We start from the raw sequence: 18,271 nt of genomic DNA, 5'->3' as shown, positions 1-18,271 counted from the left end.
AACCTTCTGAGTCCTCTTCATATGTAAACAATTATACACAACAAAATCACACAATTCTTATATAGGTAAATGAGTTTTTAAAAATTTAAATTCTATAACTGATGGGAGGAAAAAATCAGTATGTCAAAGTTGTCGCCTCAGTACATTCTTCCATCAATGCTCTCGTTGCTCAAAATATTTCTAGAGTTCTCCTGTAACTACTTCCAGAGTCACCTGGTAAACGGTAGGTGAAATATCAATTTTGTTTTTATTTGTTTTAATCAAAAATGAAATTATCTGGCTTTACCTGTCATCAAGTATATCAAGTTGAACTCTGAAGAATTTCTGAGTGAATCACAAAATCAAAAATGATGTCGCAGAGCCCAGCACCATGGCTCAGTGGCTGGAACCCTGCCCTGCATGTGCTGGGATCCTATTGTAGGCACCAGTTCACATCCTGGCTGCTTGACTTCCCATCCAGCTGCTTCTCGGTGCCCTTGGAAGGCAGTGGAAGATGGGCCAAGACCTTGGAATCCTGCACCCACATGGGAGATCCCAAGGAAGCTCCTGACACCTATCTCCTGGCTTCTGATCAGCTCAGCTTCTGTCTTTGTGGCCACCTGAGGAGCGAACCAGCTGATGGAGGTCTTTCTCTCTGCCTCTCCTCTCTGTGCATCTGACTCTCCAATAAAAATTAAAATTTTTAAAAAATGATGTCACAGAAAATATGCTGGTACCAAAAATATTGAGAAGGGTGAATGTAACTCAGCAAAACCACTGGAAAATATGTAACTGATAGACAACTTCATTAAAAATCCTAAACTACTCACACACACAGGAAACATGAAGATTAATAAAAAATAGATCACCCAAAAGCAGACAAACCAGACAGCAAGTTTCTTTTCAAGATTTATCAATTTGTTTCACAGGGTGACAGAGAGAGAAAGATTTTGCTAGTTAACTCTCCACCTGGGGTCTCCTGAAGAGTGGAAGGGACCCCAGAAGGTGGGTCATCCTCTGCTGCTTTTCTAGACACATGAGCAGGGAGTTGGATTGGAAGAAGAGCTGTCAGGACTAAAACTTGTGCAATGATGTGGGATGTCTGTGTCGCAACCAGTGAATGTATCTGCTGGGCCCTAACTCTGGAGAAATCAGTCCCAGGTAGCAATTTTAAGTCACTGAAATAGCTCACATTCCTGCACCTATAAATGTTACGTAAGTACAAAAGTACTCACCTCGGGACTATATCAGCTAAGGAGACTAAGAAAGTTCCATCACAGGCTGAACATTAAGAAATACCTAGGAGAATGTGTTCAACCTCACACAAAATACTTTTCAACCCCAATGATATTTGTATGATTTTCTGAACAGTAGCAAAAAAGTTTGTACTCTGTTAGCAGTATCATCATCATATTATTCAAAAACACATAATCTCTGAAATAACCTGAGAGGTACATTATGCTTTAAACAAAATTAACAATCCTTGGCCAGTACATAATAATTTGTAGTCTTAATTTTTTTCTGACTACACATTGCTCCCCTGACACAGGTCTTTGTACTATGGCATCCTTCATAATGTAACACATGAAAAAGAGATAAAACCAAATTGTGATAGTTTTCCCACATTACAGAATGATTTCTGAACACGCTTTATAATGGTTTATACCTCTCTCACATACCAACTGAGATAAGCACAAGCAATTCAAACTCGATATAACAAAATTGATACATACTGATAAAGAATCAGCTCAGGATTATAAGGACAATCATATACGGATGCAATCATTTGGTCATTCAGTAAACACTTGCCCAGTAGTCTCCGTGCCAGGCACTACTTCAGCCAGAAGAAACTCAGAAATTAACAATACAAGCCAAGGTCTTTGTTCTTATACAACTTGCATCCTATGGAAGAAGATAATAAACTACACAGAAACAAAAAAATTAAATATATTTTAAGGGGTGATAGATTCTCTAAAAAGAGGAAAAAAAGAAGAATAAGTAAATTTTTCTAAATAAGAAAAAAACGCATAACATGGTAACACTCTAGGGAAGGCTCTTGAAAGATGTTTTTGAAGGGGTAACAAAGATGGTGGGATCCTAATGAAATGGGGGAGTAAGCCAGGCATAGAAACTGCGAACACCACGATACAAAAAGCTAAGGCAGGTACAAGCTCAGCCAAGTTCAATGACACAGGGGAAGGTAAGCAAGAGGGAATCATGGTAGCAAACTGTGTTAGAGAGTCAGAGAGGGAGCAAACATTACACACCCCTTACGGTTATGGAAGGGTGTTCGGATTTCGCCCGCAGGGGTGAGAAGTCACTGGAGAGTAGAGAGACAACGTGATCCTGCTGTGGTCAGTAGTCTGAGTGCTAGGAGTGAGAAGAGGCAAGAAGACAAGACACTGCAGTGCTCCAGCAGCTGTCTGTGACAGGGTGATGGCAGCTCAACTAGCAGGTGCCTACTGTGTGCCAGAAGACAGCTCTAGCAGGACTTGCCCAGGAGTTGTAGTGAGTATCAGCAAGAGACGATAAAAGCCAGCACTCACAGGGACAGTCAGTGCTGCAGAAGCACCTAAAGAGACGTCTAAAGACACAATAACTGAGCCTTTCGCTCTCATGTACCTTTCCAATTACATTCTTTTTTCAGTGTTCAACAGCTGCAAAATTTCTTCTGTCACCCATCATCTCACTTTTCTCCTGAAATTAAAATTCTAGGAGATGGCCTTGTGGCACAGAGGACTAATTCATCACACTCGTGTAATACAGCACCCACAGTCAGAGCACTGGTTCAGGTCCCAAACTCTCTGCCTCTAGTCCAGTTCCTTTTTACTATGCCAAAAAATGACAGAAAATGACCCAATTGCTTGAGCCACTGCCGACCATATGGGAAACCAGGATGGAATTCCTGGCTCCTGACTTCGACCTGGCCCAGCCCCAACCACTTGTTAAGTGAAACACCAGAATGAACATCTTCCTCTTTCTCTCCCTCTGTCACATCTGTGCCACTCTGCCTTTCAAATAAATAAATAAATCTTTAAATTTGAAAATAAAAGTGTATTTCACTTTGTAGATTTAAATAGCAAAATTCTCACATGAAATACCATACCACAAGTGCTCTGAAACTTATACATACATGGAAAATAAAAAGAAATAAGAACCAGAAGGAAATCCAGCAAACCAGGCCCAGCGCAGTGGCCTAGCAGCTAAAGTCCTTGCCTTACACGTGCCAAGATCCCATATGGGCATCAGTTCCGATCTCAGCAGCCCCACTTCCCATCCAGTTCCCTGCTTGTGGCCTGGGAAAGTAGTCAAGGATGGTCCAAAGCCCTGGGACTGCACCCACGTGGGAGACCCAGAAGAGGCTCTGGGCTCCTGGCTTCAGATCAGCAGTTACAGCCGCTTGGGGAGTGAATCAACGGATAGAAAAGATCTTCCTGTCTGTCTCTCCTCCTCTCTGTAGATCTGACTTTCCAACAAAAATAAAAAATAAATCTTAAAAAAAAATAAAGAAATCCAGCAAATAAGAACAGGAGGGTCCCTGCACCTCTAATATCTGCCTTTTTTTTGTTATCAAATGAATGTTCTTTCTTACCTTTCAACCTTCTATTTCTTCCTGTAAGAATTCTCCTTATAGTGATGTGTTTTTAGAAGACAAAAAGACTAACGGAAAAAAAAAAAAAAACTACTTGGAAAGTTGCTTGGATCGTCCAATGTGAAGGTGACGATACAGCTCTTACTTTCTGGTCCTTTTAGCGTTCATAGAACAATATAATAAACAGTTGCTGACTATCACACAATATGAAATATTGAGTCATTAAAGCCTAATCTTGACCTTAATTTTATGTGGAAGAAAACCCAAAGGTCACCTATCTTCTATTACAAAGAAAAGAGATGCAAAAGCTGAACATACACACTTCTCCACTTCTAGAGCAGTTTTCCCCACTGACATAATAGATGAACCTTATACTAAAATATTTATCTGCAAGGTATTTAAACTCAGGAACTCTTAGTAAGTGACCACAAAGCATTAAACCAAAAACACCAATATACAACCCCACACTTTAAAAACAAAAACTACTACTGCCCAGCATGGTGGCCTAGTGACTAAAGTCCTCGCCTTGAAAGCCCTGGGATCCCATATGGGCACCAGTTCTAATCCCGGCAGCTCCACTTCCCATCCAGCTCCCTGCTTGTGGCCTGGGAAAGCAGTCGAGGATGGCTCAAGGCCTTGGGACCCTGCACCCATGTGGGAGACCTGGAGGAAGTTCCTGGCTCCTGGCTTCGGATCAGTGCAGCACCAGCTGTTGTGGTCACTTGTGGAGTGAATCATCAGACGGAAGATCTTCCTCTCTGCCTTTCCTTCTCTCTGTGTATCTGACTTTGCAATAAAAATAAATAAATCTTAAAAAAAAAAAAACACTCAGGTCCGGCGGCGTGGCCTAGCGGCTAAAGTCCTCGCCTTGAAAGCCCCGGAATCCCATATGGGCACCAGTTCTAATCCCGGCAGCTCCACTTCCCATCCAGCTCCCTGCTTGTGGCCTGGGAAAGCAGTCAAAGACGGCCCAATGCATTGGGACACTGCACCCACGTGGGAAGACCCGGAAGAGGTTCTGGGTTCCCGGCTTCGGACCGGCGCCCATCGGACCATTGCGGCTCACTTGGGGAGTGAATCATTGGACTGAGGATCTTCCTCTCTGTCTCTCCTCCTCTCTGTATATCTGGCTGTGATAAAATGAATAAATCTTTATAAAAAATAAAAACACTCCCTGATATGGCCTCCCAGCAGTTTCACCTATCCATAACCCAATCACGCTATGTATAAGCCAGAGCATGAGACATTCTAAAGATACTCAAAATGAGTACCATGAGACTGTCATCTGCATCATATGCACACAAAGCATAATCAGTCACAAAGTGACCTTCATAAGCAGCTCAGAGGACAGCTGTCTACTAGTGGACTAAGAATATTAATTTATTATCTAGTAAGAGGAAATGGGATGCAAGATAAAATGCCCCCAAAATGGTAAATGCAGTTAATGTTTTCCAAGCCTGGCCTAAGAAGAGAGGAGTCCAAAGTGAACACTTTAAACACAGGTCACTAAACCACTTCCCTCCAAGAAAAAGAACGTCCTCAAGTAGCCCCTCCTAGCAGCCTGTGCGCACATTCCAAAATCATCATGAAAGAGCAGCATCTGACTTGCAATGGACTCTCCATTTCAATGCACCTGTAAAGGGGAGAATGAGGTCATCTTCCCCGTACACACACGAGGGCTTCCCCCATACGAACCATGATTCATACATGCACGTGTGTGCAACATGTGCTTCTGAGTTTTGATGAAACTAGGTTGCCGGACATATGAAAACCCGAGGCACACAGGAGACCTACAGTCAGCCCTTGAAGGTGAGCATCCCTCTGCCAGGAAGTTTGTTGCTTGAGGGTTACAGTTCCCACTTCATCTATAATCCACCTGACAGTGACACATGTGTCCCAGAAACCTAAGTGCTAATTACATTCTTATATCCTACAATACTTAAATGTTAGACTTTGGAAAATAAAGGAGGCTAAGTTCCTATACCATTGGTTCAGCTTTGACAAGAAAACCTAGCAATTTTAATAAATATATGCTTGATTTTTACCAAATTAGTACACAATTGTCTGTTATTTCACGCAAATCTACATCAAGTCACACTACACATGGATAAGCAAATAGTTAACAGATTAATAATTTGCGATATGTGGTTTGATTTTCAGAACTACTATTTGACAATAATACAGGTTAAGCATCCAGTGATACAACAAATGTTCATTTGCACCATACATAAAGATGCCTAATATCACAAAAAAAGTCCCGAATGTGTTGTGTTAAAGTCATCCCTCTCACCCCCTAGAAGTTCAGTAAGCCATACAATTCAGCCTTCTGTGCTCCGTTATAAGGAAGTTACAAACTACCAGTCTATCACAAATATTCATACATACACACACACACAAATGTACAAATTTTGCAGATCCAATTACACTGTCCTCTGGGCACAGAAATATGTTGGTGCCTGGTTGCTTGGGTATACAAGGGCCGCTCTGATGACCAACACACAGACATAAGTCCATTACGTAAACATGTTGCCTACCAAGGACACTTATGGGGTGAGAAATCTGGCACGTGGCCAGGTAAAATTTCCGAGTTGAAAAAATAGTTCCCTACTTCTTTATATATATTCTTTTGAGTCAATATTCTCTGAAGCAATGTTTTCTTTCCAATCGTGAATTTGCAGAACACAAATATTGGAACTATCACATTAAACTTCCAGATCATGTCTCTTAGCATATTAATGAACTTCCCCAAGTCATTACACAGTGAAACATGTAATGCAGGGAGATTAGATACCACAGTACACGGAACTGAGTGGCCTTGGGGTGGCTGTATTGTTTCAGCTGATGACACTCTTCATGCCTCCACATCATGTCAGATAACAAAAATAGCACATGATTTTGCCACCCCGTATATGTAAAAAATACACACAAATCAATGTCAAAACATGCTAAAAAGAACAGAAGAAAAATTTTGTTCCAAATGAACAAATTAACCATTCAGTGCAATGCAATTTATATGTAAATAGAAAAAATATGCATCTGGTAAAACATAAAATTTTCTACTATATCATTGATTACAAATGTGTTTAAGTCTGCTACAGAATAAGCAACAAAAAGTAGATCCTCAAAACATGTCTGAGATGTTTTAAACTGACTAATTACTGTTTATAAATGCAAACACTTAGGAAGTAAAAAAAAATATTCTCTACCTATAAATTTGATCAGTTCATCATTTAATTAATAGTTGATGCCAGCTGAATAATGAAACGTCTGACTAAAATAAATGGCAAAATGCCAAATGCATTTAAGACAAGAATGGCCCATTAGAGCAGTTCAACAGCAACTTCCTACATGGAAAGAAGCACCAGTATAAGTCTCCATTAGCATGAGTAAAGAGAAAATAGAAAGTTAAAGAAACAAGTATTTCTTTTAATTCAACAATGATACATCATAATTGTTTCCAAAGTATGTTATCTTCTATTTGCTTTCAATTTACTCTCACTCAACAAATAGACCAGTGTAAGGATTTGCCAGGTAAATCATACAGCAAGTTCAGGGTTCTCAACAAGCCACTCCAGATTTGAACATCACTATACATTTAAAACTGAACTGGACCAGTGGTTTGGGGCTTAGAGGTCACACAATTTTCAGTTTATCTCTGTTACTGTTTTCCTCGTAATGATGGGACGTCTGAGAAGACAAATTTTCTCAGTAATGGGTTTTTTCCCTCTTTCCTTTTGAGGTATTTATAAAACCAAAAACAATTATTTCTAGGTATTTAATTCCACCCTTCAGGGCATGAAGTGTGTCTGTTATCACACAGAATGCTTTTAAACTCAATGATAATTAAGAAACATTAAAGTAAACCCAGGGTGTTTCACAGGGAACTAGGAGTTACCATCTTTTGGCTACCTAATGACATATTTCTTGTCCCATGGAGTACCACCAAGAGGTTTTTACCTAAACAATAAAATGTATTTTCTTAATGTAGCCTATACTCTCCTGAGGATCAGATAAACCAGGGCTTTAAAAGTACACTGCTAAAGGCAATGAAAGCAAGAATAGACAAATGAAACTATATCACACTTAAATACTTTTGTACAGCAAAGGCAAAGAACACTATGAATAGCATGAAGGGATAATCTTTGGGGCAGGAGAGAATATCTGTAAATCACATTTCTGATATTAATATCTGCTTTATGTGAGAAACCCCCACACTTCAACAAGAAAAAAAATGTAATTTAAAAATGGACAAAGGATTCCAACAGATACTTCTCCAAAGAATAAAGACAACAGCCAACAACCAGATGGAAAGATGTTCAACAGCATTAAGAAAAAGTAACTCAAAACCACTATGGGTTATCACCTCACTCCTGTGAGGATGGCCAGTATTAAAAAAAAAAAAGAAGAAGAAAAAAGAGCAAAAGAGAGAAAAGTAGGGGAAGAAGAAGAAAGAGAAAAGCAGCAGAAACAAAAAGAGGGAGGGAAGGACAGACGGACAAGGGTTGATCAGGATGAGCAAAAACAGAAACACTTTTGTACTGTTGGCAGGCTTATAAGATGCTACAGCTACTATGTATGGAGGTTCCTTGAAATATTGAAATGTGGGCTATCATATGATCCAGCAACACTACTTCTGAGTATTTACTGAAACAAAATTTTTAAGTGGGGAAGGGTGTTTAACGCAGTCATTAAGATACTGTTTGGGACACTGACATCCTTATCAGAGTGTCCAAGTTTGTGTCACAGCTCCCTCAATCCACCCCCCGCCCCCGCAAGGCAGCACTCCAGTTTCCTGCTAATGTTCACCCTGGGAGGCAGTAGAGGAATGGATGAAATACCTGGGCTCATCCTCCCACACAAAACACCTGGGTTGAGTTCTGGGCTGCTGGCTTTACTACTCAGGCCTCCCTACTGAGGGTATTATATTTGGGAAGTCAAGGAGTGAATGGAACAGCTGTATGTCACTGTTTCTGTATCTCTACCTCTGAAATTAACAAAACTGAAACGAAAATTTTTTGAATAATTGAAAGTAGAATCTTGAAAGTATATCTGTATATTCATTTTCATAGCTGCATTATTCACAACAGCGAACATGTAGAAGCAACCTCAGAGTTCATCTCTGAATGAATGGATAAAGAAAATGTGGTATATATACATATAATGGAATACTATACAGTCTCCAAAAAGAAAGAAATGTGTTATATTCTAAGACACAGATAAACCTTGAAGACATTATGCTATGTGAAATAAGCCTGTAAACATATGCACACATCCACACAAAAACCACAAAAATTTTATGATTCCATTTGCATTAGCCACCTACTGTATACCTTATTTTTATGACAAGTTAGCTTCTGACAGGTTTACCAGAGACAATTCAGCAGGTCAAGAATTATCTTTTCAACAAGTGGTGCTAAACATATATCTTACATTCAGTGAGTGAAGTTGGTTCTCAACCTCAAACTACATACAGAAGTTAACCCCAACAGATCAAAGATCAATGAATGTGTTCTGTAGGAGTTCAAACTATAAGACACTTAGAGGGGAATACCAGGATTAAAAAGTCAGCACCACAGTTTCATAGAGAGGATAACAAAATAGCAAACAACAAAAAAGATGGAATCATCAAAATTTAAAACTTCTAAAGACCATCAAAAAAGGAAATCATTTACAAAGGAAAGCAAAACAACAGGGTACACGGTGAGAGAAAACATTCACAAATCCTAAGTCTAATAAAGGACTTGTATTCAAATTCTAAGAGCTCTTACAACTCAACAATAAAACAGACAACGCTAATGACACATGGGTTCTGTTATACGAAGACGTACAAACAGCCAATTAGCATGTGAAATGTCACTCAGTATCACTAGACATCAAGGAAATGCAAAATTATATCACAAGGAGTTACCTTGTTACCTTAGCTATAAGGAATAGCTAGGACAGACACTAAGAAGGGCTGAATAGGAGAGGACAGCCTGGAAGAATCAAATGATTAGTGTGAATCTCAAAGGCTGCGGTTGCCTTGGGAAACAATCTAGCAGTTTCTCCAGCATTAATTACAGTAGCCATATGATTCACAGGTAGACAATCAGATAAGAAAACATATGTCCATGGAAAACTCATACAAATGTTCACAGTAAATAATGCCCTCTTCCGACCAAAACACGGGAAGCCACTCAACTGTCCATCAATAAAGGGATAAACATGAAGTAATGGAATGTTGACTATGAATACACACCTTCTGATTCAAAAGGCAGAGAAACGGAGACAGACACACACACACACAGCATCCATCCATTGGTTCACTTCCTAAATCCCAGCAACAGTCAGGTGTGGGCCAGGCCAAAAGCAGGAACCAGGAACTCAATCCAGGTCTGAGCCATTACTGCTGCCTCCCAGCACCTGTTAAGCAGAAAAGCTGGAATTGGGAGATAGTGATGGGTATGACACCCACTCAGTGAAATGCTTGCCATTTAATGTACATATTAAACAACCGAACTCTATGACACAAGTTAATAAAAAAAAATCTGCATTTTTAAAAAATGCAGTTAATTAAAAAAACTGCTATGACTATACAAACCTCTCACATAAAATATGAAACATCCCAATTGGAAGTAATATCAGAAGCTATCAAACTCACTTGCTTCACCAGTGTGGAAATACAGGCTCAACAAAGTAGGGCAACAAGACAGGGTCTGCCTTTTCCCTCAATCCCATGACTGTCTCACTCTTGAACTGGCAATGGTACAACTACTGCCTAGCAGAATTGACCAACTTGTGTGGAGATACTGACTGGATTAAAAAAAAAAGTATCCAGCAGACATGGCACAGGAGCAACTTCCTTTCAGTTCTCTAATTCCTAGACAGCACTAGACTATGTCTAAGAGTTTTGGGGAGCCTGGAAGGGAAAAGATCAACATTTTTAATTTTCATGTTCCCAAGTCCCTCTTACCTCTTCTACAACTCTAAAGCAAACCAAAACAAATGGAAGAAGGAAGTGAAGACACTTGTACCCTGCCCCTGGGAGAGCCACCAAGCCAGCTGATCAGGGCAGAGCAGCTCAATGCAGCCTCTCATTGGCTACGGGACTGGGGCACGGCCCCAGGCTGCAGCGGGGTGATGGTGGTTAGAACTTAGCCATCAATTACTGAATCTATGCTTGCCTAGAGGGATGCACTGCACCTGAGAGAGAGAGAATAGCTCTCTCTTGCCTGAAATGGAGAACACCTTAGCCCACAAAACAACATGACAGCTTACAAGATGAATATTTATTTCAAGTGAGACTATTACAATGTTAGTCTTGGTTTAAAAAAAAAGGTAGGTTCAAGGGTCTATGTAAAAATTATAAATAACATTATAGGCATTAGGTGGCCATCAGAGAGCACCACCAATATTGGTAAACAAAATTTTATTTAAATTATGAAAACAAAAATATTTTATTCGCCATGGGTAGAAAGATTTATTATCCTGGTTAGAAAAAATAAATTTGGGGTAGAGATGAAAATATGGTAATTTACCATTTTCTTTTCAAACATTTGAGAAATTTTTTTATTGTGATTATTGCCCATGATCCAGTTTTTAGGTACAGGGATTCTCCAATCTCTTCCCCTTCTTCTTACCCCATTCCCACCATTTCCCCCACATTATTACAAGTCCAACATTCTGCTGTTTGTGTATCATGGTACTGTAGGTACAGGTTATGGTAGAAAATCTAATATAATATTGTCAAGAATTCTTAAAACTAATTCTATCAGCATTTTGAGATGTTGAAGTAACATCTTCCAAGCCAAACCCCGTCTATACATTTATTATTTAAAAATCATCCCACGATAACTCTTTTTCTCCTTGATACTGAAGCAACTAGGAAAGCACATTTATAAAGAGCCAAGTGATAACACCAGCCTATTCAGGGGGGAAATCTCAAGGGGATTAATGGTAGCACAGGAAAATGAACAGGCTACACTCCTTTCAAACAGATGGGAAAACATTCACATCATCCACGGGACATATTTTAAATTATTCTCAACATAGATAAAATTAAGGCAGAATGTAAATAAATCCATTCATATGCACGATTCGGTCAGCATAAAAAAATACTTGTAATGTATTAATCACCAGAATTGCTGCTTTTGTCCTTTAAGAGATTAAAGCAAAAAAAAGTCTCTGCACTGCTGTCAAACGTATTCAATTTTCCCCTCAAATGAAGTTTAGATGAAAACAATGTGACTGACAAGCTCCACACAGGCAAACCTTGGCAACCCTCGACTCTGTCTATCTCCTTGGCCTGTTAAGCCAAATTCCTTCACAAACTGTTGGTCTTCGCAATAACTCCTACAAAGCTCATTACTGCCAGCGGCAGCCTATCCCCCATGTTGTGCATTTATCCCTGGGATGCATATCAACATGTGGCACATGTCCTTGACATGCACAGAAGAGCGGCTCCCCAGGACAGCAGCGTGCACGACAATAGTGTCGACTCTTACTTCTTTATGGTTGCTGGGATGTAACCGAGAAATCTAATAACTGTGACAGTGGGGCCTTTCGGTTTTTCCTTGCCTTTGCAGACAGTGAAGCTGCACAGACACTAATGAAAGGTTAAATGAATAGGAATAGTTGACAAGAGGTACAATAAAGAAGGAGCTTGGTAATCCACAGACACTGAGCAGAGATCCTTGGCTCAAGCAGAGAAAGGACAGCACATCGTCGAGTCACAATATTTAAAACAGCTTGCTATACACAGAGGCTTTTGTGTCTGGGTACACGTCTGGCTTTGGACTGAAAAAAAAAAAAAGATACTGAAAAGGAATTTCAGCATGGGGCACTTTGGCAAATGTAAGGTTGTGTGGGTTGTTACATCTTTGTACTAAACACAGAAAAAAGCAGGGACTATGAACTCATGAACTTCAAGTTTCAAGACAATGCTGTACATTTTGACAACTACTAAAAACTGTATCGAGAAGGCTGGCCTGCACTGCCACTGGGAGGATGCACTTCCATGACTCCATCAGCAGTGGTCCCTTCTGCCTTCCTTCATGGAAGAATTACTAATACTCATCTTATTAGAGTTTCATAGTCAACATTGTTTGTGAACATGATCGGTTACACACACAATCAAAATTCTCAATCTTGTACTCATGGCAAAACCTCCTAACAGTTACTGTAAAAAAAAAAAGGCTGGATTTATCATGCAAGCAGTTTGTAAAACACAGGGAAACTTTTTATAACTCAAGTAACTACAACTCTGAAATGATTCCACTAAAATTCTTGATTATAGAACTTTATGTTTCTCTGTGTACGTGGAGGGGAGGGGAGGGGAGGGGAGTGGAAAGGTGTCCTTCTCAGCATACCTTGAGAGAAGTTTATAATCCACAGGGAAGTGATTTTAAATTATTACAGCAAAACAATTTAATTCGTGCAAGGGGCAAGGGGAAGCGCTCCTCAATGTCAAGGGGGAAATGGAAGAAAAAAGAACAAAATTGACATTGTACTATACAGATAAATTTTTAAGAGAGAAAAGTTATGAGTCTGCTGTAGCAAACTTTAAAAATGAGATCTACAATAGCGTGCTTAAGCATATGCATGAGTTAGGATGAAGGCTCACAACAAATGTTAAGAGCACACTGAGAACGTATCTTAAAACAAGGGAGTCTCTTTGAACAGCCAAATTAAATTATAGCTGAATTCTTGAGTGTACTGAGGGTTCTAATAAGCAACAAATAAAGACTATTACTGGCTAGCGACATAATAAGCGCTACTGTGCAAGAGATTTAAAAAAAGACAAATCTGCATAGTTTATCTCCATGGATTATATTATTTACTTAAATGGTAAATAAGCTTGTCCAAAGTAATGCTCCTAAAAACTAGCATGTAAATATCAAACAGCAATTATGACTATGGACGCTGATAAAAACACATCACAAATTTTAGTGAGAAGGCTAACAAACATGAAATTAGATGGAAAAATCTCAAATTTGATACTAATTAAGTCCTATTTTTTATATGTAACTTCTTTATGGATTCCTAACATATTAGTCTTATAAATGGTTTATTTATGCACACAGCAGGAAGCGTTTATTTTAAATGTGCTTTTGCTCCAATATCCCCAGGTGTATGCAGAACTACTTCAAAATCATTATTTTCAGAAAAAAATGGTTGTCATGAGTGAACTGAAAAGGGTGGGAATTCACGTCTATAGAAGGCAAAGCTGACCGCCTAACAGGAGACTAAATCCTCCAGTTTGCAAAACAAATAACAGTTAGGCAAAGCAAAACACTTAGGATATATTTGGTTGTATTTGGCTTGATGTTCACATCTCCTGAATGGCAGAACCTCAGAAAGCTGAGGGGGTGCCCTGACGGCTCTTTTAGAAAGTTCTGTTGTTTCTTCACACATTACACACACACATACACACACACACACTTGCACATCCAAGCCTAAATGCTAAGCCAGTATTCATTACCTACTCTTTTTGTGCAACATGCTGACTGCTAGAGTGCACTTAAAAAATATTAAGTACATCTAATAAAACCATGAGGCTCCCTCTAGCTCTTCAGAGAGGAGTTTACTAACCAGGGATCCTATATAATTCCCATCCAACAAGAAGATTTGAGCAGACGGCCTCCCCTTCCTCAAGAAATGTTGTTTTCAACTCTGCTTCTTGTCAGGCTGTGGATGGTAAATGAGACCAGTGCTGAGGAATTCAGCAAGCCCTGCTCCTTACATTATGGATCAGGTTAAGAATTTATTAATTGCTTCCAACTTTAGCTTTCTGGGCAAAATTCTATAAAGAAACTAATGTTTAAATTGTATGTACACTCTCCACTGAGCTGCATCCACCTTGTCTAAAATTAATTCGAGTCTCAGAAAGCAAACTGTGAACATCCACAGAAACTCAGACTTTGATCTCAGTTCTAAAGGCCTACATGTAAATTGCAGAATCTCAAAAATAAGCAAAGGAAAAAAAATACCACATTATGAAGCGCCTATCTGCGGATTTTATGCAAAGTAGAGATGCTGGTGGTAATTTGCAGCAAACATTTTCATGTTCCATAATATTTATATACAACACTGGTAATGAATTTTTTTATTGTTTAATCTTTTCTGCATTCAATATTGGATATTTGGGGTTTGCAGCTAGTTAGAAGACTATAAATATGATAGTTGAAGTATGCCATTGATATTTAGTCCATCTTGCAATAGCCATAAAAAGCCACACGGTCGACTGGCAAATCACTTCAAACAAGTGAATCTGAACAATGCTCAATTGAACCCCTCCTAGTCACTAAGGCCATCTTTCAAATATTTAAAGAATATTTAAAACAGTGCTGAGCTCGAAAATGAAAAGCAAAGAAAACCACTAACTTCAAGTCATCACCTACTCTGGACTTCCTTAATGTAAGAAATATTCCCAGGAACAACAACAGAAAGAACAGCTCCCTCCACCCCTTCGCCCCCACCCCTTTCGGAGACAGTGTCCAATTTCTTCTTTTCTGAACAGCTGTATTATCCAACTTAAGTTGCTCTGCTAATTTCAGTCCCACAAGGACTAACTTGGAAGGCAAAAAAATACAAGAAAAGATCAATTTGCTGGGAAAGATCAAATGAGAAAACTGTGGGGACAGCACCGGGTCAGCGTGTGGAGAACTAAGCAGACCTGTTCTTCATTAACTGCAGCTCTCTGGGGATGTCACACACTACCTGTCCGTGGGCTTTATTGAACCGCCTAACCCGCCTCTCTGTTCCATTCTTCTGGGCCCAAGTGAATCATATCCTGCTGCTGACAAGTTAGCAGGGGACTGCGGCTGCAACATGAAAGTACTTTTCTTTCTTGTCTAAATCAGGCAGATTTTTGAAAAGACGACACAGCATTGACTCGTGACATGGCAAGATGAAACGAGAGGTCTGGGCCGGTCTTGGAGCTGTGCAGATAAAAGTAATCAAATGACACTCCTGGAATGCAAATTGGCATTCTTGACTGCAGCAATTGCACAACCATGAAACATCCCTGACAGCAAGCAAGATTAGGACAAAATGTTATGTAAAGCACTGAACTCAGAAACTCTCACTTGAAAATTCAAACTGTAACACTTACATTTTAATATAGCAATAGTCAGCTCTGCTTTTGTCTGCTTCTTTTGGGAATCACACAGCCCTGCTGCTTGGACTGACAGATATCTTACATCTCAGGTGGAAGCGGGGGAGGGAAATCAGACGCTACGAATGCTAATACTGCTATTAATATTTCCTTCACATTGATTTTCACAATCCACGTGGGGTAAACTCTTCAGAGTTTAACATGCAAATACCACTCAACTCAAAATTCTCCAGGGCCGGGAACCCTATCACACCTTTCTCCACAAGACTGCCTACACAGAGTCCACATTCACACTCACTATGGCTTCCATCAGGTGAAGAAGATACTCCAGGTACTCTGGTAAAGTAATTAGCAATCTGGATTTTAAATACACTGCTCTGTGGGAACAGCAAGGCTAGCTACCACTAAGAACTTCATTATGACTGAACAGTTTCAATGAAACAGCTACAAATATAATAGGAAACACAGATATCCTCTACAGGTTCACAAGAGAATTTTTTTGGGGGTGTGGGGGGGTGATTAGAAAGGTTAGGGGAAGTTCTATTAACGTGTCCAAGGTCTCAGTACTCAAGTACATCTTCAGACCAGACACAGTAAGTAACAGTGCCAGAAATAAATTCACCCCACTTCAAGCATGTATGTGTGTGTACCAGGACATCTGAAACTGCAGAATACACAGCAGCGAATGACAAATGGGCTTAGCCACTGTTCAAAGTGATTAGTACAGGGGCATAGATGGTGCAAACACTACTGCAACGCGAAGGGAAAAGGAAAGGAAAATATTACCTACAGCCAGCCGTTAGAGTGTTCTGGCGTAAAACGCCATTAGAAGAAAACCTCTCCAGCTCGCAACAGATATATTGAGTATTTTGTTTTGATGCCTCTCTTATATACAGGTTCCAGCCACTGCAACTCTCCACGAAGTACATAAAAAATCATAAAACAGGCCACTTTCTGCCACTTGAATCCTGAGTATACAGGTTTATTTTATGATGTCTTTTGTACATCACTCTTACAACAGCTTGACTCTAGGGTAAATGGGAACCACCATAAATCGCACTGCTGCTTTCAAAACCACTTTAATTTCTGTCAGCGTTACTGTAACCACAGCCCAGGGCACATGCTATTGTGTGTGTGTGGTGTGTGTGCGTGCGCGCTCCTGCGTTTGACAGTCGCATCTCCTAGTTATGACTTTGATCACTGAAACGAGATGTCACATTTGTGGAAGGGTGTGCAGGGGGTGGAAAAAAACACCCCGCACTCACCCTTTTCCTCCCAACCTCCGTCCCCACGCGAGAACCCTTACAGCAGATGCTCCAAGTGGGGCTAACAATAGCAATGGGGTGGGTGCAAAGTAAAAGGAAGGTAGTGGTCAAGCCCCACTTGTAACAAATCACTTCCCCCAAAGCGGACAGTGCGGCGCATTAGAGGGCGAACTAACTGCCCCTTCCTCGCTGCAGAGAAGCCGCTGCGTGCCCAGGGCTGCACCGAAGTCTTGCTTCGCAAACCCATCCCATTTCCTCCACCTCTCCCACTTGGAACTTTTTTTTTTTTAAACCTCAGCCTCATTTCACAGAATATTTCACCTACTTTTTGTTTTGTTCCGTTATTTTTTCTTTTCTCTTAATCCCCTTTGCTATAATTCTGCCCTCTCCCCGGGCCCCAAATCTCACCCTCCAGCCAAGGTGTAAGTTAAATAAATCAGTAGCTTTAGCACTGCACTTCGCAAACGTTATCTCCCTATCACTGGGGTTGCTTCAGCCGCTCTGCGCTTCGTATATTCTGCCCCAGACCTACACGTTGGAAGTGCCTACATCCCCGTGGACGAGCCGGGTCCCGAGCGTCCAGGAGCCGGATGGGGGCGAGCCCGCAGGCCGGGCGTGCCGGGCCACGCTGCAGGCGACACGGCGCTCCAGCGCGCACTGGCACCCACGTCCCGCCGCCGGCCTCTCAGAACGCCGGCAAGTTGTGAAAGTTCCCGCGGGTCCTCGCCGCGCTCGTCTGCGCCGCTAGCTCCTTCCTACGCTCCACTCATTCCCCCCGCGTCCCTTTCACCCGTCCATCCGGGGCTCGCCCCCCACCCCCTCTTACCCCGGAACCTCCAGCACGCCAAGCGGCACACCTTGGCTCGGACGCCGCCCGAGGAGCCACCCTTGGAGACCCCCCTCCCTTCCCGTATCCCCCAGCTGCACACACCCTCCCACCTGGAGCTCGCCTAGGAAACTTGGGGCCAAGTTTAGGGGAGGCTTTCGGGAAGCACACAGCAGGGGCCAGGTTGGAGTGGGCTGGGGAGGGTTCCTCTCCTGCCCGCCCTCCTAGGCAACCCCCCGCCACGGAACTGGAGGAAAACGGGACCCCGGTGGCGCTCAGACGCCGGGGTCACTCCAGACGGAGTCTAGAATAAAGAGAAGGAGGGTGGAAACTTCTTACCATCTCGGCATGCTGGTTGTCAAGTGCAGCCCCCGCCTCTTGGTCTCCTCTTAGCGGCCGCGCCTGGACCAGCCCCTCGGCCGCCGCTCGCTCCTTCAGTCTCGGCCTTGCTCGCCCTCCCCCTCCCGATTTCCTCCGGGCCGCCGCGCTCGCCGCTCCTCCTCTCCCCGCCCGCC

The 18,271-nt window shown here is 41.4% G+C and overlaps 1 protein-coding gene across 1 annotated transcript in view; it reads right to left on the bottom strand.

The window, feature by feature from the left end:
* BNC2 (basonuclin zinc finger protein 2) overlaps positions 1-18,234 on the bottom strand; it is a 432,023-nt gene extending 413,789 nt beyond the window's left edge. The window contains exon 1 of the mRNA XM_058672661.1: positions 18,096-18,234. Coding sequence (XP_058528644.1) covers positions 18,096-18,098 — 3 coding nt within the window. The 5' untranslated portion in view covers positions 18,099-18,234. The remainder of the gene's footprint in view (positions 1-18,095) is intronic.
* Positions 18,235-18,271: the final 37 nt, after the last annotated feature.

Source organism: Ochotona princeps, chromosome 14, assembly GCF_030435755.1.
Source record: "Ochotona princeps isolate mOchPri1 chromosome 14, mOchPri1.hap1, whole genome shotgun sequence".
In the NCBI taxonomy this organism is placed as follows: domain Eukaryota; kingdom Metazoa; phylum Chordata; class Mammalia; order Lagomorpha; family Ochotonidae; genus Ochotona; species Ochotona princeps.
Note: the sequence above shows the minus strand (reverse complement) of the source record. Positions and strands in the feature narration are given on the sequence as shown.